The following is a 24,170-nucleotide window of genomic DNA, read 5'->3' as shown; positions in this document are numbered from 1 at the left end:
CCAGGCTTTCTGGTTGTCTCTTTCCTCTTTCATTAAACTCCCTACATGCCACCCTCTTGTTCCTGGAAGGAATGTGCTCCTCCATATTCATTCTTGGAGGGAAGACTGAAAATGTCTGATACTGACATAGAACCTTTTTACATTGAGGTCATGAAGCCAGCAAACGGCGGGGGGATTTGTTGGGCAGTGGGGAAAATCCAGCGGGCAGCCTGAGAACCTGTTGCCCCGTACCACACATTTGCCTGCATCACCTCCTTCTGTTTTTTCCTTCCCAGGAATGCACCTCCTCCAAATTCTGTCAGCAAAACCCAGTTGCCACCAATGCTCTTTGCAGTTTGTTGGGTTTTGTGCTGTGATGTTGCTGTTATGTTTTATTTAAAAATATATTTAATACTCTTGCTCACTCTTTTGCTACTTTTATTAAGAAAAAACAATGTGAGAAATATTGTTACCATAGAAACTCACAATTTCCGGATATCATTGAGGATGATAAGAGCTATGATGCCAGGCTTCATAGCTTTGGGACCATACTCTGCAGCCTGAATGCTAAATTCCTTCCTAGTACTTAGTCAAGTGGAATATGCATTAGCTCAAAGACTTTAAAAAGTGCTTCTCAGCCTGGTGCTTTGCAGATTTGCTGGACTACAACTGCCATAATTCCCAGTCACCATAACTATGGTGATGAGGGGTGAACTAGGCTGCTATCAGATAAAAGCTCTATCTAGTATAGTGTTAAGTTCTCATCGGGGTCAAACAGTTGCTATGGGAAGTCCACCGAGAGGTCATGAGCATACGGACACCCTTCCTTATACACACACAGCAGTTCCTCAGCAGATGATATATATAGCATTTTGTAGTGAAGAAAATATATATTCTTGCTAATTATTAACCATGAAAAGCATCATCCACCAAAAATACGCCCAGTTGCCTTTTAAAGCCAATATGATAGTCAACTGGAGGTTACCAAGGTAGAACAGTTACTTTAAAGTATGGTTGTAGCAACCACTGAAAAGAAGTTCAAGCTTGCTAAGTGTATTTCACAAGTGTGACATCTTGGATATTTATTTATCGTGTCATAAGCGAATTGAGGGTACAAGTTGTAATGACCTTTAAAACTCTTTACGGCCAGGGCCCATCATACCTTAGGGACCGTCTCTCCTTCTCCCATCATCGGAGGTCGCAACGACCATCCCAACGAGACTTACTTTATGTACCGGGTCCTAGAGAAGTGCACTTGGAAAGGACCAGGCGCAGAGCTTTTTCTATTTCTGCCCCTGCCTTATGGAATGCCTTGCCGCCCTATGTGAGAGCCATGCGTGAGTTAGGGCCTTTTACCCTAGCACTCAAGACCTGGCTCTTTACTAGAGCTTTTAATCTATGTTAATTTTATTAATATTTTTATGTATGTGTTTTTATCCTTTACAATTTTATCTTGTAAATCGCCTAGAGCATCGTGGATGGAGGGCGATTAATAAGTAATTAAATGATGATGATGATGATGATGATGATGATGATGATGATGAAAACACAAACAAAGTTAAAAAAACTTGGCATTATACTTAATGTCCTTTGACCAGTAGCTGGCCACTTGGAGCGCCTCTGATGTTGTTATAAGAAGGTCCTCCATTGTGCATGTGGCAGGGCTCAAACTGCACTGTAGTAGGTGTTCTGTCATTTGCTCTTCTCCACACTTACATGTTGTGGACTCCACTTTGTAGCCCCATTTCTTAAGGTTGGCTCTGCATCTCATGGTGCCAGAGTGCAGTTCAGGATCTTCCAAGTTGCCCAGCCTCCTGTGTGCCCAGGAGGGAGTCTCTCATCTGGCATCAGCCACTGGTTGAGGTTCTGGGTTTTAGTCTGCCACTTTTGGACTCTCGTTTGCTGGAATGTTCCTGTAGATCTTAGAAAACTATTTCTGGATTTAAGGCGTTGGCGTGCTAGCTGATATCCGAATCGGGGATGGGCAGGAGATGTAAATGCTTTGGTCTTTTTATTGCCAGCAATGAAAGGACATCTTGGGTGACAAGACTTGACAAAATCATTGAGATCATGTTAGGCAGATTTCCAAAACAACACCAACTGTCACTTACCATAATTATGGAAGCCAGAAAGGTATAGTCAGAAAGCAAAATATTCATATTTTTCCAATACTTCCATTAAATAATGTACACAGAGTTTTTCAGCATGTGTTCATTACAAGTGCATGGAGCGCCAACATCACTAACAATTGAGTTCTAAGAAGGCACCGAACTGGAGATAAGAGAGACTCCCATGAAGCTAGTTGTGCCTTACATTAGCAGCTTATTTCAGTATGCAGTCACCTATAGATTAATAAAGTGCCTGTCGTTTTGCAGACGATTCTCTTCCTACTCTTTTCTTTCATTAAAGACAGATTCTTTGAGGAAAAAAGTGGCACAACAGGAAGAGCTGTCCAAGCTTCTCCTGAGGCCTTTTTTCCAGCACTCTGTTTGACATCAGCTAGAGTGCTGGCACACCAAAGGAAAAGAGAGGAGGGAAGCATTAAGATGGTCTTGCCTCAGGTTAACCTGGACCAGGCATGTGTGGCATTTGGCCTTCGCAGAGCTGATCCATTTCCATGTCAACCTAGGTGGTCAGTGTGAAAATGAAGTGCTCTTTTGATTTCTGTAAACTGAAAGTTTAGTGTTGCTGGGCCACAAAAAATAGCAAAGACTCCACCACACTCCAAAGCAGTATATTCCACTATTAAACAGCTTTAACCATTGAGACATTTTTTCCTAACATTTAGGTGGAATCTTTTTTTCTGCAATTTGTATCCATTGCTTTTTATAATAGTCTTTAGAGCAGCAGAAAGCAAGCTTGCCTCCTCCTCAGTGTCATCCTTTCAGATATTTAAACAGGGCTATTATGTTCCCTCTCAACCTTCTCTTCTCCAAACTAAACATGACCAGATTCCTCAGCTATTCCTCATAGGGATGTGCTTCCAAACCTTTAATCATTTTGATTGCCCTTCTTTCAACATGCTCCAGCTTATTAATAGCCTTATTGTGATGCCCAAATCTGATACATATGCCTTCTATTCTGTGGTCCAAGTCATTGATAAAGATGTTGAATAGCACTGGTCCCAGGACAGAACCCTGTGGCACCCCACCAGTCACTTCTCTCCAGGATGAGGAGGAGCTACTGGTCAGCATACTTTGCGTACATATTGTCTGTTTAATGATCTGCTCTAATCTTTCCTGGTATTGTCAGCCTGACTGGGTGGTAATTATTTGGGTTTTTTTTTTCTTCTTTTTAAAAATGGAGGAACAATATTTGCCTTCTTTCAGTCTGCTGAAACTTCTCCTGTTCACTAGGAATTCTCAAAGATGATTGCCAGCGGTTCAGTAATTACCAGTTCTTTTAATACCCTTCGATGTAATTAATCTGCCCATGGAGACTTGAATTTATTTAGATTAGCCAGATATTCCTGTACTGCCTTTTTACCTATTCAGTGCTGCACTTCCCCTACTGCATCATTTGCTCTGTTATCTCCAAGTTGAGCTCTTTTTACTTGTTTGGAGAAGACTAAGGCAAAGAAGATTTTGAATAGTTTGCCTCTTTTCTGTCCACTGTTGTGTTTTGCCATCAACTGCATGAAGTGGCCTACCATTTTGTCATTCTTCTTTTCACTATAGACATAACAAAAAAACTATTTTTATTAAGTGGTGCATATCCAAAGTATCCCAGCTCCCCTACCACACAATAGCTTAAATCTTCCAACATGAAATACAAGAAATAGCAAGCAAAGAGAATTATATATCTGGCAGGTGTACAGTTTTCTTTCTTTGCTTTGCTTGCTTCCTCTAGAACAGAAAACACCTCATATACATTTATTGCCCTTCCTTCTAAATATAAAACATTACACGTTGTACTGATTCTGCTCTCTCTGAATCAGTATTAATAGTTTTCACACCTAACTATTACAGCCTTAAACCTTAAACCCTTTTCTTTATTATTCTTTTTTCTGTGATTATTTTTCTTTCTTAAGGAAACCACAACAAATGTATTGCTATTATCCCTGCCAGGGATGGCTCATTCTATAGTGGGTTTAACATTCTGTATAAATCTTCTGCATGTCATTTCCTCTGTTATTTTGTAGCATAAACAGAGTGCTATACACATCTCATTTTTTTATTTATTAAATATTATGGTATTTTTATTTCTCAAAGTTGCCCAAGGACTTGCCTGGGCTCCAGCTAAAGTTCATGCAAAAGCTGGCAGGTAAGACTGTGCTCTTTAAAGCGATGCTAAATCATAAGCAAAAGTGTTGACTGACTTGCCATGTGCTTACCTGCCATTTTGAAAATATATATATTCTTACAATGTAACAGCTATTTTGCAAATAAAAAAATAACCATGATTCTATAAGGCAGATATAGTAATGAATTTATTATTTTTATGATAGGTGTGTGTGTGTGTGTGTGTGTGTGCATAAGGCAGGGGTGTGAAACTCATTTTTACTAAGGGCCATATCAGCCTTCTAATTGCCTTCCAAAATCCAATTATAATTGTAAGATTGCATAAATGTAACTTCGTTGGCTTGGTACTGAAAGCTTGGTGAGCCACATAAAATGTCGGGGAAGAATAAATTTGGCCTGTTGGCCTTGCATTTGGCACATGTGTCATATGGCATCTGAAAAGGAGGAAGGTGGGATAGAAGTGACAAGAAAGTGGGATAAAATAATTCCTACATGAATACTAGGAAATAGCAAATAGCGGAAAGTTGGATCTGGATCAGGGAATCATAGTCACATCTCAACTTAAATATGAAGTTTATTTGTAATTCCCTCTCAGAATGCTAACAGGAACTAGCGAATTTAGAATAGAATGGAATGCCTTCTATATATGGAGGGCTGACATCTGATTAACATTTGCTCTTTAAAACATTGAAACTTGTTTGAAATACACACTAGGACATTAGTGGAGTCTTTATACTGGTGTCCACATTTCCCCCTATGATCACTGTACAGATCTGATGTGTATCAAATTAGTTCTAACCCAACACTGAAGTGAGTAAGTAGTGCAAACATACCCTGAATCTAGACCTGAATCACAATTACTGTTCTCTCACAAAGGATTTTCAAACAATAATTACAATCAGCCCCTTCTCCAAGGATTCTGCATTCACAGATTAAACCATCCACAGATTGAAAATATTGTTTAAAATCCCCAAAAGCCGATCTTGATTTTAACATTTTATATTTACATACCAGTCTATTGCAGATAACAGGATTTGAGCATCCATGGATTTTTGTTGCCACAGGTGGTTCTGACACTGAACCTGAGAGGAGACCAAGGGCCCACTATATCTTCCAAAACAATTTTCCGCGTATTTATATAGGGAGAGGGGGTCAGTTTGAGACTTTAGATCAATTGCTTGTGAATTTGGTGCATTCTTTGCATGGAATAAATTTGCAATATATTCTGAAATAGTACTCTTCTCTCATCTTCCAGCCTAGAAACAGCTGGCATTGGTTTAAAACTCTCTTCACTTCTGTGTAATGCAGATGAAAAGAGAAAATGTTTCGTATACTGCTGAACTCTCCATTTGGCTGGACATGTTTGGTTAAATTTAAAAAAAAGATTGAGGGCATCTTCTGATCTCGTTTTGCATGCAGACTGAGATCAGAATGTGCCCCCAGGAAGAAGGAGATGCTGAAAACAGCACTTTGAGTGTATTCACATTGGGAACATCCTGGCTCAAATGGCTTATTAAAAGCCTTCCCCAGCTACATCTTGCTAATCAGAGGTCTAACTTGTGTTGCTTTCTGCATTCAAATCTTTAACTGCATCAATAGGTTGTTCTACAGATGCAAAGACATCAAAGGCTTGACAGAGTGTATTGGAAAACAGTAGGAATCCTAAAAAGAAGCAATTTTTGCTCATATCCAGGTACCATTCTGCCACTGTGCTAGTATATATTCTGTAAAAGCAGATTTTATCTTGAAGATAGCAAGAGAAACTAGTTCCTTTGTTTGTACAAACCCTTAAATCAGAAGAACAATTACTGTTAAAAGAGGATGTCAGCCTCTCCCATGAGGTCTGTATCATTCCTTCAAAAATCTGTTGGTGATGGTTGTATTTGTTGCTGCTGTGGTACACTGCAATAGTAAGCTATCAAATGCTGGACAGATAAAATCACTTCAGTGGAATCCCAACTTTGAGATGACAAGATTTAAATCTGGTACAGTATTATCTGAGAAAGCTAAACAGCTGGAAGGGCAGCTTTGAAACCACAAATAGTGTCGTGTTGGTCCTAGAGCATTCTGTGTGACAACTTCACAGTCAAGTCACCCCCAAATGACATGTGTTTCTTTCCATTTTCACAATCTTCTGTCTCTTTCCATTCTAACATTCTAAAACAAAACAATGTCTTGGGGTGATTTGTAATTTTCTTCCTCTATGTCCCCTTTTTACCTGCACTGACTTCATTTTGGTGTTCTCAACCAGTGTCAAGTCACCTTGGACCTATGGTGACCGCATGAATGGCAGACATTCAAGTCACCTGTAATCAACCACCCTGCTCAGGTCTTTCAGACTCAGGGCTTTGGCTTCCTCTATTCATTCTATCCATCTGCTACATGGTCTTTCGCTTTTCCTTCTATCTTCTACCTTACCAAGCATCACTGTCCTTTCTGGTAAATCATACCTTTTCATGATATGGCCAAAGTATGACAGTCTCAGTTGAGTCATCTTGGCTTCTATGCAGAGTTCAGGTTTGTCTTGCTCTAGGACCAATTTATTTGTGTTTTTAGCAGTACACTATAAACTCAGGTTTTTAAAGACGAAGGTGTTTCAAGATCTAGTCAGGAAGTTCTGTGGTTTTAATTCAGGGGGTGCTGTGGATGAGACTGGTGGGAATATGAGTTTTAAATGCCATTTTGGTATATCTGATGTATTTTAATTTTATTTTTAATTGCTTTTAAACTTTTGTATTGCACCTTTAAAATTGCCTAGTGTGAAGTGTTAGCTGCCTTGAGTGCCCACAGGGAGAAAGGCAGGATATAAATAATGATGATGATGATGATAATAATAATAATACCCTATTTTTCCCAAAATAAGACCTACCCTGAAAATAAGACCTATCATGATTTTTCTGAAGATGCTCAAAATATAAGCTTAGCACAGCATTATTGAGAGAACAGCCTTCCTTGACATCACTCAGCTCCTCTAATACTTGGAGCATTACTGTGTTCTGGGAGATTATTTTTGTTAAACCCATAACAAATTGTGATACAATTTTTGTATAACTAATGTACAAAATATGTAAAAAGGAAGCAAATATACATTCTTGAGCTGATAACATGTGAATGTGTATGTTCTAATGAAATTTGGAGAATGAGGGGAAGGGAATTTTATGTTTGTATGTATGAAAAAGTCTAAATAAATAATGTAAAGAAAGATGTGCCAAGGGGTGAGGGGGATAGGGATCACAAGGAAACAAGTATTTCCCCACAATGCAAGAAAGGATGCATTGATTTGTACTGCCAATCCAGGTGAGAGGGCAGCACGAGGCTTTCATCTCTTAGCTTCCCTGCTTGAAAATTATGCCCTTGAAGGTTAGCTGCCTTCTACTGCATCACATGGCACAGGCCTCCCAATACTGCCTGTTTCTGCCTTCTCCCCAACAATGGTTGCAAAACTTTGCCTCCACCCTCCAATGGGGGCAGGACCATCCTATGGCATGTTACAGATTACAGGAAGGTGTGCCTCTCCTTCCTCATACCATGTACAAAAATCAGCTGACTTAGTAGTTGGGAGTTTGAGAATGGGACAGCATCCTTCACCTCCTCTGTAAGTATCTGGCTAGATTAGAGGGTGCAAGGCAACTGCTGAGCATGCAGCTCTCTTCACCAATGCATCTTCTTCCAGAAGTATCTCACTAGGTGGTCCAACCTTTAGTTACCCGCGGGCCAATCAAACTTTAGTACAGGAATGTGAGGGCTAGAGGCATTCCAGAAAGAAAATGCTTAAAATGCTTAAAATGCTTAAAAATGCTTAAATGCTTCTTACTGCTTAAAAACTTAAAGCAGTAAGAAGGGTAAACGATTTTTTCCAAATGTTAAATTAAAATATTTTTCCAGTAAGAAGGGAAAGGGCCAACAAAAATGAATTGGTGGGCCGCATGCAGGTTGGACCACATTGACCTAGGGGATACAATATAGTCAAGATTAACTTACTTCCTCTAAAGAACATAGCTAATGGAGTTTTGACAGTTAATTTTTTCTCTCTCTCTTCCATTTTCTCAATGTTGTGTGCGTATTGTGTTGATGTTGGTGAGTTCATACTTGAAAAACATACAAAGAGATTCCTCCAAGAAATGATTCTGTCTGAACATATTTTCCTCAGTGATCTGCATTGATCAAACTCTTCAGAACACAGTTCCTCCAACAGTTACTCCAACATGTGCTCCATTTCACGAAGTTTTTTTTATAACTTTTATTCAAATTTTAAACACTTTACATAAAAGATATATATAGGGGGAAAGGGAAAGCGGGGAGGGGGAGAAATGGAGAAAGAAAAGAACAAAGGATAATAGTATGTAAAGATATAGAGAAATTTATGGGGAAAAGAAAAAGTGAAAAGGAGAAAGAAAAGAGAAATAAAGAAAAAAGAAGGAGGGGAAAGGGGTAAAAGTTTTTGTCTTCCGTTTTCTACTCTTCATGGATATATTCAAATATTTATATTGACTTTTTTTGTTTGTTGGTCTCTATTTTGTTCGGATTCCCAGGATCCTCCTTTTCATTCCTTCTGGTCCATTGCTTGTTTTCTATATTTATCGTATTTACTCCAGTCTGTATTTTTTATTGGTTTGCCTCTGTTTTCTTTCAATAAATATGTTAATCTGTCCATATCAAAAATTTCGTCGAGCTTCTCTAACCAGAGGCCTTTCGCTGGTATTTCTTCCGATTTCCATTGTCGAGCAAAGGTTATTCTTGCGGCCGATGATATGTAAGTAAATAAAATGTTGTCATTTTTGGTAAAAGTTGATATGCTATCTGTTAATCCAAAAAGATAAAATTCTGGCTTCATCGGAAATATTTTTTCTAGAATTTTTGTGATTTTTCATGCACATCTTTCCAATATTTAGCTGTTTCTGTGATGCCTCATGGGCCTTGTAGTCCCGTTCCTAGTGTCACTGTGGCAGATGAGGATGAAAACATGGGGTTTTCTCCGGATCAACAACAGCCGGACTCCTTCAAAATGCCTGATGTTGATGTTCTTGCCCAAAAGTCAATTAAAACCGACCTTGAACAGCTCTCACCTCCCTTCGCTGCAGACAGGGGAGTTAAAGAGCGGGTTCGCAGGAGTTTACAGATTGCTGCCAAACAAGACACTGATTAGCCATGTTTCCCCTGGGAAAAGCCAGAGAGTCTCACATCTGCAAAGTTAGGTTTCGTTTCCTGTTCTCTAGGGAAAGAGGACACTGAACACCTGTTTGGCGGGAAAACGAGACCCCAATATAGGTGCATGGCACGCTAGAATTGTTGCGGAGTCAACTGAGCAGCTCCAGAAGCAACTTCGTGTTTCCAGCCTTGTGTGGACTTCGCAAAGTCCGCAACCCCAGTTCCTTGCCTCACGGATCAAGTATTCAAGATTGGTCTAGCCTTGTTTTTAGCCACGGACCTTGTTATAAGAATCTCTGTTTCGCCTTGTTCCTAGTCACGGACCTTGTTTAATGATTCAAGTTTGTTCCAGCCTTGTTCTCAAGCTACCTTGGACTTCAAAGACTCTAGGCGCTTTCCCCACACTATTGCTTGGCAATAGTGTGTGTTTCGGTTATTGGATTTAAAACTTTGAACTCTAATATCAATTATTGGACAATACATTTCTGGACTTTATTTGACCTCATTTGATAGGTCAGCTTCTGAACTATATTCTTCACTTGTTTTGATTACTTTTATATATTTACTTAATAAAGATATTAGATAGATATTGACCTCTGCGTCTGGTTCTTGGTGCTCCGCTGCCTAGGGTGTGACAGTTTCTGAGCAGGTCCACCATGTATGGGAGTAAGTTCCTTCATGCAATTTACATTTCCAGAATTTATTTTGGATATTTTTGTACATTAATCCTAATTTTTTTGGTGTGATATACCACCTGTGAAACATCTTAAACCAATTTTCCTGGAGATCAGAGGCGTACGTATATTTTATTTTTATTTTCCAAATCTTTTCTCATTCTTCAATTTTAATTGGGCGTCCAATGTTCTTAGCCCATTTTAACGTGCAGTTCTTAACTACTTCCGGTTCAGTAGACCACTCCAACAAGATTTTGTATATCTTAGTGATTTCTTTCCTGTCATTTTGTATTAATTTATCCCAAAATTTTTCTTTATCTTTAAAGCCCACTGCTTTATCTTTACCAAACTGTTCTTTTATTTGGGCATACTGAAACCATGATATTTTATCATATTTTTGTTTTATTTCTTCTTGAGATTTAAGTTGGTATTCCCCATTCTTTTTCATCAATATTTCTTTGCATATTGGCCAATTAACCCATTCTAGGTGTTTTTTGAGGTTGGCCTCCAATGGTGAAACCCAAAGAGGTATATATACCCAAAGAGGTATATATTTTTTTTCTTTGTACATTTCCCAAGTTCTAATCAATGATGACCTAATGAAGTGGTTTCCGAAGTTTTTTTTCCACTTTTCTTTTCTCGTACCAGAGGTAGCCATGCCACCCTCTTCTTAAATCAAAACTTTCCAATGCCAAAATGTTGTTTTTCTGTAATACTGTTCAGTCTTTAACCCATGTTAAGGCACATGCCTCATGATATATTTTTAAATTTGGGAGGCCGAAGCCCCCTCTATTTTTATCATCAGTCATAATTGTGTAATTGATTCTTGCTCGTTTTCCTTTCCATATAAACTTATTTTATTATTTATTTATCTTTATTCCACAACAAAAAGGTTTTTTTGTTCCGTATTATTGGTAAATTTTGAAATAGGTGGAGAAGTTTTGGTAATATGTTCATCTTAATTAGTGATTTTCGACCGAATAGAAAATTATCAATTTTTTCCAATTTTGGAGATCTTTACTGATTTCTTTCCATTTTAAATGGTAGTTATTTTCTAATAAATGCACATTTTTTGCCGCAATCCATATGCCCAGATATTTAAATTTCTTTACAACCTGGATGCCTGTTGATTTCTCTATTTCTTCCTGGTTTTTTCTTGAGATATTTTTTGTTAAAATCTTGGTTTTCTTTTTATTTAGGTAAAACCCTGCTACCGCACCAAATTCTTCCAACTTATTTATCCATTGTTGCAATTGATTTTTTGGCTCCTCAATTATACAAATAATATTGTCGGCAAATGCTCTTGTCTTAAACTCGTAATTAGCTATCTTTGTTCCTTTTAGTTGCCTGTCTTTTCTTATATTTCTCAGGAGGATTTCAATTGCAAAAATAAAAATTAATGGGGAAAGTGGACACCCCTGGCGGGTTCCTTTGCTAATTCTTATTTCATCTGTGAATTGGCCATTTATTAGGATGTTTGCTTTTTGTTTATCGTAAATCACCTCTATAGCATTATTAAATTGAAATCCGATATCATTTTCCTTCATTAACAATTTAACAAATGTCCAGTCAAGGTTATCGAACGCTTTTTCCGCATCGACAGAAAGTAAGACTAATTCTCGTTGATGGTTTGTTTCGTAAAATTCAGTAAGGTCCAAAATACATCTTACATTCTCTTTCATATGTCTCCCCGGGAGGAATCCTTTTTGTTCTTGCCCAATCCATTCATTTAGAAAGATTTTAAATCTATTCGCCAAGATATTGGCGATTGGATTTTATAGTCCACATTTAGGAGAGAAATGGGGCGATAATTTTTCACATCTGATCCATCTGTGTCTTCTTTATGAATTGTAATTATCACCGCTTCTCTCCATGATTCAGGAATTTTCTTTTCTTGTAATGTTTGATTCATTATAATTTTTAAATAAGGGGTTATCACATCTTTCATTACTTTATAAAAACTCGCCGTGTAACCATCGGGGCCTGGTGCTTTGTTCGATTTTAATGAAGAGATTGCCTTATTAATTGCATCCTCTGTAATCTCCCTGTTAAGTTGTTCTCTTTGGTTATCCGTAATTTTCTGAAGATTTTGTTCTCCTAGGTATTTCATTATCATTTCCGAATCGATATCTTTTTGATTATATAACTGTTTATAAAATTTACTAAATTCTTGTCTAATTTCCTCATCCGTGGTATATTCTTTTTCCTTGCCTTTGATTTTTATGATTTGTTGGTGTTGTTTTTTCTTCCTAATTTTCCTGGTCAACCAAGCACCTGGCTTGTTTGCATTTTCAAAATTATACTGCTTAATATATTTTAAAGATTTTGCCGTTTGATCCAATTCAATGTGCTCTTTATCTTTGTTCAGTTTTGACAGCTCTTTCCTTACTTTTTGGTTTTGAGGATTTAGTTTTAGTTCTTTTACTTTTACATTTATTTGCTTGTTAATACCATTTAATTTAGAGTATCTGATTTTGTTTTCCCTCACTTTTTGTTGAATAAAATGGCCCCTCATAACAGCTTTGTAAGTGTCCCACAAAGTTTGTTTCGTGACCTCATCATTATCATTTATGGTGAAAAATTCCTTTGTCAATTTCATATTCTTAGTAATCTCTTTCTCTGATTTGATTAAATTATCATCAAGTCTCCATCTTAGGGTATTTCTTTTATAATTTATATACATTTCCATTGGGTTATGAACTGATTTATTTCTGGGGAGGATGGTTATCTTATCAATTTTTGTTGTCAATGTGTTTGTAGTCCAAATCATATCTATTCTAGACCATGTTTCATGTCTGTTTGAATAGAAAGTGTAGTCTTTTTCTTTGGGGTTTTTTAATCGCCAAACATCTTGAAGAATCAAATAATTTTTCAGTCATAAAGCTTCTTGGAAGCTGTCAAATCTTTTCTTTACTTCTCCTATTTGTTTTATCAGACTTGTCCATTTTTAAATCTAAAACCCTATTGAAATCTCCCAAAATAATAATATGGTCAGTTTTTGTTTCCGCAATCTGATCTTTTAGATTTTTTTTTACAAATTTTGATTTGGGACCATTTGGAGCGTAAATGTTGATGATTAATATTTTCTCGTGGTTTATCAGAATTTCAACTGCCACCATTCTCCCCTCATCATCTTTGAACTTCAATTCCGCCAGAATGTTACTGTTAATATATGTTACAACTCTCTTCTTTTTTTTTGATCGGCCAAATAGAATTCTTTCCCAATTCTCTTGTTAGTTAAATAGGAAACGTGTTTTTGGCAAGTATGCGTTTCTTGGAGTGCCACTACATCAAATCTCCCTTTAATAATTTGATTCATAATATAATTTCTTTTTTTGGGTGAGTTCCAACCGTTAATGTTGTTCATATAACATTTTAATTGCTGTGAAATTTCAGACATCATTTTGATTCTTGTCCTCTGTTGGATCTTTATCATCATCTTCTTCTGGAGGGTCAGAGTCCGACGTTCCTATATCTACTTCTAGGTCATCGTTTTCTGGGGAATTATACCTGGCTCTTTTTGGTTTCTTTTTCTTGGAGGAACGGGGTGTAGGTGATTTTTGTTCAGAAGCAGCTTTGAGGATTTTGTAAAAAGCTCTCGCTTTCTCGATGGATGTCAGCCAATGTTTTTCATTTTTATAGGTAACCATTATCCCCTCTGTTTTTTCCCACCTGAATCTAATTTTTTGTTTTTTAAGTTCATCTGTTAGGAAAAAATAATTTCTTCTTTTATTTAGAGTCGTTAGAGGAAATTATTTCAAGATTATAATTTTTGTGTCTTTATAAAATGACTGTTGTTTACTATTCTTTTGGAGAATTTCATCTCTCATTCTTTTCTTTGAAAAGTGGGCAATGACATCCTTTGCCACTTTGTTCTTTTTTGAGTAATTTGTTTGTATTCTGTAGCATCTGTCTATCTCTGATTCCACTTCCTGAGAGGAAGTTTGTAGGAGGACTGCTATTATTTTTGTTATTACTTCTCTTATATTTTCATTACCCTCCTCTTGAATGTTTCTAAAACGAAGTTGGAATTCAAGTTCTCTTTGTTCCAGTCTTTCTTGAAGTCTTTCTAATTTGGAGTTTTTGAGCTCCAAAGTTTCAATTTTTTTCTTTATTTTCATTTTTAATATTTCTCATTTCAATCATTTGCTTATTATGATCCTCCGATGCCTTTTGGGTCATCTAATATTAGTTGTTCTTCAGTATTTTTCCAATGTCTCTTCTTTGCCTTTGCCTTCTGTTGTCTGCCGTTGTCTGCCGTCCGTTGTTCGCCTCCCGTTGCCCTCTATTCACCATCTGTCTTCCAACTGCCGTCTTTCATCCGTCGTTTATCCGCTGATCCTGCTTTTTTTGTTGTTTATTTCTCTTTAATTGTTGTGCCTCTCTATAATGATGTATCTCTGTGATCTTGATTCTTCGTCCGTTTGTTTTAGTCTTCCCACCTTTCCGTTTCCTTATTCAGCTCTATGGAAGTATACCCTTGTTTACCATTCCTCTAAGATGGCTTACTTCCGCCCTGACTTGAAGTCCGGCCTCTCACTTCCGCCCTGGCATTTATTTTGTTGTAGCCTTTCCGTTTCCTTCAAAGCTCTAGGGCAGGGGTCCCCAAACTTTTTAAACAGGGGGCCAGTTCATGATCCTTTGGACCATTGGAGGGCCGGACTATAGTTGGCCACCGAGCAATAACAACAACAACAACAACAACAACAACAAAGAGTGTTGGAAGAGACCCTTTGGGCCATAGAGTCCAATCCCCTTCTGCCTTTGTGCACCGAAAGCACAAGCAAAGCACCCCTGACAGATGGCCACTCAGCCTCAATGTTAATAATAATAATAATAATAATAATAATAATAATAATAATAATAAAGAGGGTTGGAAGAGACCCCTAGGGCCATTTAGTCCAACCCCCTTCTGCCTTTGTGCACCGAAAGCACAAGCAAAGCACCCCTGACAGATGGCCACCCAGCCTCAATGTTGTTAATAATAATAATAATAATAATAATAATAATAATAATAGTAATAATAATATAAAGAGGGTTGGAAGAAACCGCTTGGGCCATTTAGTCCAACCCCCTTCTTCCTTTGTGCACCAAAAGCACAAGCAAAGCACCCCTGACAGATGGCCACCCAGCCTCAATGTTGTTAATAATAGTAATAATAATAATAATAATAATAATAATAATAAAAAGAGGGTTGGAAGAGACCGCTTGGGCCATTTAGTCCAATCCCCTTCTGCCTTTGTGCACCAAAAGCACAAGCAAAGCACCCCTGACAGATGACCACCTGGCCTCAATGTTGTTAATAATAATAATAATAATAATAATAATAATAATAATAATAATAATAATAATGGTTGGAAGAGAAGAAGAGACCCCTTGGGTCATTTAGCCCAACCCCCTTCTGCCCTTGTGCTGTGGGGGCCGGATAAATGGCTTCGATGGGCCGCATCCGGCCCCCGGGCCTTAGTTTGGGAACCCCTGCTCTAGGGAGTTGTTTATAAAGAAGGTGCCTCTAGACAAAACAAACTTTTTCCCAAGGTCAACGGCCACCACCTTGGTAAGATTCTTCCTCTATTGTTTTCTTTTATCCTTTTAAGTCCATTACAATAGTTTTCTTTAAGCTTTACCTCATTCAGAGCGTCAATGTAGACTTATTAATAAATCAAAGCAGTCCTTTTGCCTTCTTTTCCTCCAAGTGAGCCCGAGTTTTTAAGCCCCACTTCAGTGAGTTTTGGGGACCAAGATTTCCCCTCTGAGTTTGGGAAGGTACTCACAGTTCCTTTCCTTCCTTTGGAGTTTAGTCCTCTTCTTTATATTTTTAAAAATGGGCCAGGCGGGCAGTTTTTGCAAGGCTTACGCCTTGCTTCTAGTCTTGCGGTCCGCACTCTCCACGGCTCTACCGGATCCGGCAAGCCTCCCACCTTAGCTGGGAGCTTCGGATCGACAGTAACTGTACCGGAGATTTGCGTCCCTCCTTGTCTCGATCCGCAAGGAAGGGGGAGCCGAAGGCTCAATCCAAACCATCAAGAAACGATGGCTTGCTAGGAGCCCCTAGCAAGTCCAGCCCACCGCCATCGCTGCCCACTGGAAGTCATTTCACGAAGTTTGATAAACATTTTCTCTGAAGCAAAAGCATTTTTGTCTGAGCAGGGACTTACAAATGACCCCATTCTATAGGCCCACCTGACTACTTCATAATATGGCGAGCAAATGATATATCTGATGTTTGTCACTGCTAAGAAACTGTTGTTTTCATGCAGCTGTTCATTTGCACACTTGTTTCTATAAAAGCTGCTATTTTCTGGTTAGTTCTTCTCATTTATATTTGAAATGTTAAAATATATTGTATTTTATCTCTAACCCACAACAGCAGAGGGTGTATTTCCTAGATTGACATGAAGAATAAAATAACTATTTCCTAAATGGTGCCCCATTGTTCATATCAAATATATTAGGCGTCATGTTGTGACCTGTAGTGGAGAACATATGAAACTATCAAATGTTTTTTTCCTTTTTATAGTCCCGCCCTCCCAAATTCTGGCATTGCAGGATACTTTTTGCAGATGTGTGATTTTTTGAATTTTCCTAATGACTTCTCTGCATCAAGAGTACTCACTGGGCCCTCAACAGACTTACAGTACAATCGTGTATGTGTATGTATGTGTATAGGAAGAAGATATAAGAATACAGCCTTGGTCATATACACTGAGGCATTTCAAAACACAATGGCTTTCTTTTAGGCATACAGTACTATGGTGCTCATCACAATTCCCCCCTTTAAAGCATAAATATGTTGCTGCTCATTTCCTACGACTATCACTGCTTCTCATTCAAAACACAATATGGTGGTTATTTTTTTACTGTTCTCATTCCCATTAATTACAGAACTATTCTGCTTGCTTGCTTGCTTCTTCCCTCCCTCACTGTCATGCTTTCTCTTTCTCAGATTTAAAATAACTATTCAGAAAACTATTGCATTATTTAGAACATTTATCCATGTTGGCAAATACGTAATTTTTTGCAATGGGAAGCAAAAATCACAGATATTTGCAGAACTCCTAAACTGTACACATCTCCTTTCATTTACTTTCACAGCTGCTGTCATTGACAAACTAAAACAATGGTTTCAGCAACCACATCTTTCTAACATACTATGAACTCTGCAAATGAATGATCTCACTGTAAACGTAGCCTTGTTCAATGTAGAAGACTCAGAGAAGTGACTCCTATTGTCAATTCTGAGCTGAAACCCAGGAAACCACAAAATTCATTAGGTCACTGACATTTAAAAATCCTTCAGATAATCTCCACTAATCTTCCAGCTCTTCATTTTTGTTAGACTGAACTAATTTGTTCTTTCCTTCCCATAGTCATGCCTGCAACATTTTGCCACATTTTAGAGGGAAATTTGACATCTTTTATTTTAGCCACAGCTGAATAAAGGACCTGTTTTGAAGCAAGCTATATGTTTTGCCAGTCATATGAATGGTAATGAATATGAGTATCACCCAGTGATGCAGTCATAGAGTAATGAGCTTGCACATGTGAAACAGTTATTAATTTCTGACACACAAGTTATTTTGCATCATGGTATTACTGATGTGTCCTCCTTTTAGTACTATCTACTTATTGAGTGACTGGCATATTTGGAAGGAGGAAAAGTGCAGCTAACAGTTAGAATCACTTCCTAGACCACACATTTATAAATTCTTGGTCGCATACTCTCTAACTGTCCCAATTTGGCAAGGACTGTTCCAATTAATCCTCTATTGTCCCACTTTTCAACTGTTTTTAAAATGTCCCAGTTTCAATATCTTTTTGCAGTTTCTTTTTCTCTGTAGTTTATGTTGCACTTAATTCATTCAGGGGAAGAGGAAGGAGGGGAAGGGATTATAATCCCTTCCCAATAGGCTCAGGCAAAAGCTAACTGTTATCGCCTCTTCTAGCTTGACTGTCTTTCTTCATTAATTATTTTGCCATTGTGGTCACACTATGATGTTGTTTGGCTTTGTTTTAATCTCTAAAACATTGAAAGATATGTGGTCAAAGAAAGTTCTAGTTCCTTAGAACCAAAACACAGAAATGTAGTTTTTCAGTAATAGCTTCCAGAATCCCCATAACTAGTGACCAAAAATAACTTTTCTAAACTCTGCTGAAAACAAACAAATCCACAAAAATCCACATCAAAATGTCATCTCACTATAGTCACTCACGGGCAAGGTTAGTCCTCTTTCTACATCTGCCACATTTTCATTTGGGGTCATTTTCACTGTACTCGTCTCTGCGTTCATACTACTTCTTTTCAGACACACACTGAAGCCTGTTCTACCTCTGTAGAATCTCCACATACTCCAAACTACTTATGATCAGAGTCTAACAGGAAGGACCTATATATGTAGATCCTTATTTCTGATTCACACCCTCATACACTAGGGAAAGGCAGTGGGATCAAACGGAGGGAGTGAGCCCAGCATGCATGGCTGTTCTCTCCCTTCTTAAATTGAATTTGTGAGAAGTAAACCTCTAAACAGAGTTTCAGACTCTCAGGGGGACTCTGATATTGGGTGCATCGGCATTGTAGAAAGACTGCTGTTTTACCCACTTTGACTGCTGTGGTTCAATGCTGTGGAATCCAGGGATTTGTAGTTTGGTGAGGCACTAGCACTCTTCAGCAGAGATCTATCTATCTATATAAAAGGATTAAAAAATTCGGCCTAGGACAAAACAACAAAACTACACATCCCAGAAACACTAAACTTGGCAACACAACCCCTCATCCATGCCTCTACGTTCATACAACAAAAAGAAAAGAAAAATAAAGTCCTAATTTGAGGGAGAGGAATAATTGTTTTTATCCAATTGCTGCCAGGTAGAAGGCTAAGCTCTGCAACCTACTCAGCCCAGGGGACAGGCACAGTTAGGCCTCAGGCCTCTTCCACACTGCCTATAAGATACAGATTATCTGATTTTAACTGGATTATATGGCAGTGTAGACTCAAGGCCAGCTATATTACCCATTTATAATCTTATATTATCTGCTTTGAACTGGATTATCTTGAGTCCACACTGCCAGATAATTCACTTCAGTGTGCATTTTATACAGCTGTGTAGAAGGGGCCTCATATAATCCAGTTCTAAGCAGATAAGAGAAGATTATTAATATACAGTAGAGTCTCACTTATCCAACATAAACAGGCCGGCAGAACGTTGGATAAGTGAATATGTTGGATAATAAGAAGGGATTCAGGAGAAGCCGATTAAACATCAAATTAGGTAATGATTATACAAATTAAGCACCAAACATCCTGTTATACAACAAATTTGACAGAAAAAGTAGTTCAATGCTCAGTAATGCTATGTTGTAATTACTGTTTTTACAAATTTAGCACTAAAATATCACAATGAATTTAAAACATTGACTACTAAAAGGCAGACTGTGTTGGATAATCCAGAACACTGGATAAGCGAATGTTGGATAAGAGAGATTCTACTTTAATATGAAATAATTACTGTGGTAATCCAGTCCAACCCAATTCTGCCATGGAGGACACAATCCAAGCATGCCCAACAGATGGCCACCCAGCCTCTCAATAATAATAATAATAATAATAATAATAATAATAATAATAATAATAAGAAGAAGAAGAAGAAGAAGAAGAAGAAGATCATACAATCATAAGGTTAGGAGACACCCCTAAGGATCATCCAGTTCAACTTCCTTCTACCATGCAGGATGACACAAACCAAGCACTTCTGACAGATGGCCATCCAAGATCTGCACAGTAATAATACAAATCGAATCATAGAATCAGACAATTAGGAGAGACCCCTAAAGGCCATCCAGGCCAACCCAACTCTGCCATTGGACGATACAATCCAAGCACTCCCAACAGATAGCCAGCCAGCCTCTCAATAACAATAAGAATAAGAATAAGAATAAGAATATCATACAATCCTAAGGTTAGCAGATACCCCTAAGGATCATCCAGTTCAACTTCCTTATATCATGCAGGAGGACACAATCCAATCACTCCTGACAGATGGTCATCCAATATCTGCACAATAATAATACACATCGAATCATAGCATCAGACAGTTAGGAGACACCCCTAAAGGCCATCCAGTCCAACCCAATTGGACTGCCATGCAGGACATAATCCTAGCACTCCCAACAGATGGCCATCCAGCCTCTCAATACTAATACTAATAACAACAACATCATACAATCCTAAGGTTTGGAGTGACCCCTAAGGATCATCCAGATCAACTTCCTTCTACCATGCAGGAGGACACAATCCAAGCACTCCTGACAGATGGCCATCCAGCCTCTACATAATAATGATGATGAAGATGATGATGATGATAATAATAATAATAGCATAGAATCCAAGAGTTTGGAGAGACCCCTAAGGGCCATCCAGCCCAACCCTTTCTACTATGCAGCAGGACACAATCCAAGCATTCACAACACATGGGCAACATATAAATACTATACAATACAACACAGGGACATAGACCCCCTCTACCCTCACCACTTTCACAGTACACAAACAACCAAATGCATACTAAACATAAAGACAACCATACAACAGACATTCAATACCACCACTACCTCAACAAGTTCTCACCAACACCACCAGACAACGCCACAGCAACCCGTGGCCGGGAACAGCTAGTATCCTTATAAAGCTATAACTCTCATGATTCCTAGCTGTAAGCCATGACACTTAAAATGGCATCAGACTGCATTAATTCTACAACCTAGACGCACCATTAGTATCCTTATAACACCCTGAGTTTCCTTTTTAAAAAGAGGATGGGACAATGTGATAATAAATATAATTCCTAAATGCCTGGAAAGGACTGTGAGCTTCAAGCGCCGTTACATTCATGTGTTTCTTAGTGACTTCTGGTTGGTCATTCTAAGTTGTGAGATGCCTCAGTCTAAGTTAACAAGGCTCTGCTCGTTTGAAAATGCTCCCTGCTTCGGGAAAGCTTAAAGGTCAAATACAAGGTTGCATTCAAAGCTTTCTCTTGTGCTGTGAAGCTTTCCAGGTGCAGGGAGAATTTGATGCAAGAGTAAATATTTTAAACCAGCACATTTGCCACAGAAGCTTGACAGTGCTTTCTCTCAACTCAGGACAGAAATCACTATCTTTTCCTTTGAATGTCACACTTTCCTGCCACCTATCTGCCCATGGCACTCTATTAGTATCATTCCACTGAGAATGCAACACCATTAGAAGACCTGGTTAACTTAAAAGTCTCTTCCTTTTCCACTTTCTTCTTCCAAGGATCATTTCTCTTTTACACAGCAACAGGTTTTACCTCATTCAGACCTGAAGACCTCGCCTCATTTTATTTCTGTTTGCAGTGCATATCTCTCAGCTCCTGTAAAGTATCCAATAGCCCATATAGCTATTGTGATATTGGAGCAATTTCCATTTCATTTTTCCAGACTACATACTTTGTGCAAACACATGTACAAGAAGCCCTCTGGATCCACAATTTACACCAAGTGTGCATCATCACATCCTATTCTATATATAGGATGTGAGCAGCAATGCACTGAAGCATCCGAATACATGTCCATAATCATTTAATAATATGGAACATGTTAATCTGGTTTTGTTGGCATCCACAAGAGGTCCAAGAATGGAACCCTTGTGGATCCAGGAGGCTCACTGTATTTTAAATCTTAGCACTAGCATCTTCTACTATAACAAGTTCAATAGGAGATGGATTTCCATGTATAAATAAGGTTTACCCAATAAACTTAATCATTTTACATTTCAGTCCTGCCCCTCTCCACAGCTGCACTCACATAGGGCTCCATGAATGGATTTGTAGTACTGTACATCTAAAACCACAAGGAGGATTTGAAGGGCAGTGGTACAGCAATGCAATGCCAGGTGGTCAATCACTTCCACTACTTCACTGTTAAAAATGTTCCTCTCCCCAAGCTCCTTTCCCCTGAAAGCAACCATTTGAGTTTATATACACGTTTCAATACAAAAAAGTTGAAGATTCTATAGGTCACAACATCTCCCCCTTTTCTTGACTATTCTTACCAAAAATTGTCACCAACCTAAACAGATGCAAGTTCCAATCCATAAGATCAAGAGTGTTGACCTCACTGAAATAAGGTTAGTCAGACCACCAGCACACAGAACAAGGAATCTACAGGTTGCACTGGATTTTATCAAAGAGCCAAGCTGTCTTATCTTCTCACAAAGCTATTATCCCTTTGAGGTCATCTGTTTTGACCTCCCAAATAATGTCTGCATGTGGGGGGAGGAATTTTACTCAGTGGTTCCTGTGTCACACTCAATCACTTGTGACTGAACTGGGGCATCTCGCTCTACATATAGTGTTCCTTTATTACTGTAACAGTTCTTTCAATGGAGAATACAAAGTGTGTCATTTCCCAAGAGGTGGGTAGTGAAGATAGCATTCAGGCAGTGCTTGGGATGAGGATTTGGGTCATGCTTTTTGGCCAGGAGTATGTGTCAGAAGTTAACTCATCACGTTCCCACAAAAGTATTTGGGGGGTGCTTTCCTGCCTTCTCTCTTACACGTTTTTCTTTTCTGATATACCAGAGCCAAATTGTAGTCCATACTTGCTTTCTATAACAGAATCTTTAAAACATGCTTCAGCATGTCCTTGTGACATGTCAGCAAAAACATTGCATTTATTTAAGAGTCATATCAACTAGTCCTGGAAATGCAAACCCCAGTAGTCCCTTCTTAGAATAGCTAGATATTGCAGCTATTACTATAAGCCAATGAAACTTCGTAGCTGTGCAGATCCTTGTTTTCCACAAAGGACCAATAAGTACATCTATATTAATACTGAATAAGTATACTGCTTACCTGGGTTGCTCTTGGAGGTGCGCACCGGTGTGTAGTGGTTTTTGGAGGATGTTCGGATTGGAGTGTTGTCTTTGGGGGAGGTATCTATAGCTGAGACAGTCTCTCTTTCACAGTGTGCTATGGGGATCGGTCCCTGCTGCCGGAGGATATCAGCCAGAGCCCTGAAAGGAAGAACAAGTGGGAAGTGGATAATGTAAGAATTCAGAAACAAACAAGAATAGCAAACAAAAGTAAACTGAATGGGTTTCTGCATGACACAATGTTTGGGCTTAAAAGAACAAAAAAAAAAAGAGTTGGATGAACACTAGGTTCAATGGAGACAAGACAGGAAAAAGGAAAACCAGACAAAGAAAGGACAGGTTGGATGGTGTCAAAATTCCCAGCACTTTTTTGACCTAACAATTGTCCAATCCCAGCACGTAGGAGACAGACTGTCCTAATCCCCTCCAATAACTATGATAAAACAGATGCTTTGTAAGCCTCATGTCCTACAGAGACACGAAAAAGACTGTTCTCCAATGTTTTGGAGAGCTGCTACCAGACAATATACAGAATCCTGAGTCAGATGAACAATTTCCTGATTCAATATGAGTTAGTGTTTTATCACAATGTCAGGAAGGTGAAAATCTCTTTTCAAACAGTTTTCTCTAGCAGTTTGAACTGAGTACTTGTTATTTTCACATCTTTATGTTGTCCCATTCAAGTAATGGTGGAGTTATGGGTGCCAAACACATGGATAAGAAGGGACTGTTGCACTTAAAGGTTTTTCAAATTTCAAAAGTATTTATACATCTGGAAATCTTTTAAGTACAATCGACCTTCTGTATCCAGATTCTGCATCCATGGATAGGAAATACTTTTTAAAAAAAAACTTTCCCAAAGCAAACCTTGATTTTACCCTATTGTGTAAGGGATGTTATTTTATTATTCTACTATATGTAATGGGAATTGAGCACCCAAGGATTTTGGTATCAAGGTGGGTACTCGAATCAAACCCTCAGACCCACTGTACATTTTAAAAACAATTTGCAGATATAAATATGCAAAGATGAAACTTCTGTAATCCAGCTATCACTATACTTTCTTAGTTGCTACACTGTAAATTAAGATGGGGCATATGAAATACGACACCACGGAAATGAAGATGTAGGTAGCATGTAGAAAGCCCTCACTGATCCCCACTAGATTTGTTAGGATGATTCTATCCCCACTGTCCAATAGAATTTGGGGGGAAAAAGGTGTCACTATTTTTACA

At 38.3% G+C, this 24,170-nt stretch overlaps 1 protein-coding gene across 7 annotated transcripts in view; it reads right to left on the bottom strand.

Annotated features, from left to right (window-relative positions):
• The window catches only part of shisa6 (shisa family member 6), a 418,823-nt gene that overhangs the window by 374,794 nt on the left and 19,859 nt on the right, over positions 1 to 24,170 (bottom strand). For all 7 annotated transcript variants that reach the window (XM_062974005.1, XM_062974006.1, XM_062974008.1 and 4 more), the window contains exon 3: positions 22,916 to 23,076. In XM_062974005.1, coding sequence (XP_062830075.1) covers positions 22,916 to 23,076 — 161 coding nt within the window. The remainder of the gene's footprint in view (positions 1 to 22,915; positions 23,077 to 24,170) is intronic.

The sequence above is a fragment of the Anolis carolinensis genome, chromosome 2 (genome assembly GCF_035594765.1).
Source record: "Anolis carolinensis isolate JA03-04 chromosome 2, rAnoCar3.1.pri, whole genome shotgun sequence".
In the NCBI taxonomy this organism is placed as follows: Eukaryota; Metazoa; Chordata; class Lepidosauria; order Squamata; family Dactyloidae; genus Anolis; species Anolis carolinensis.
This window is presented reverse-complemented; position numbering and strand designations above follow the sequence as displayed.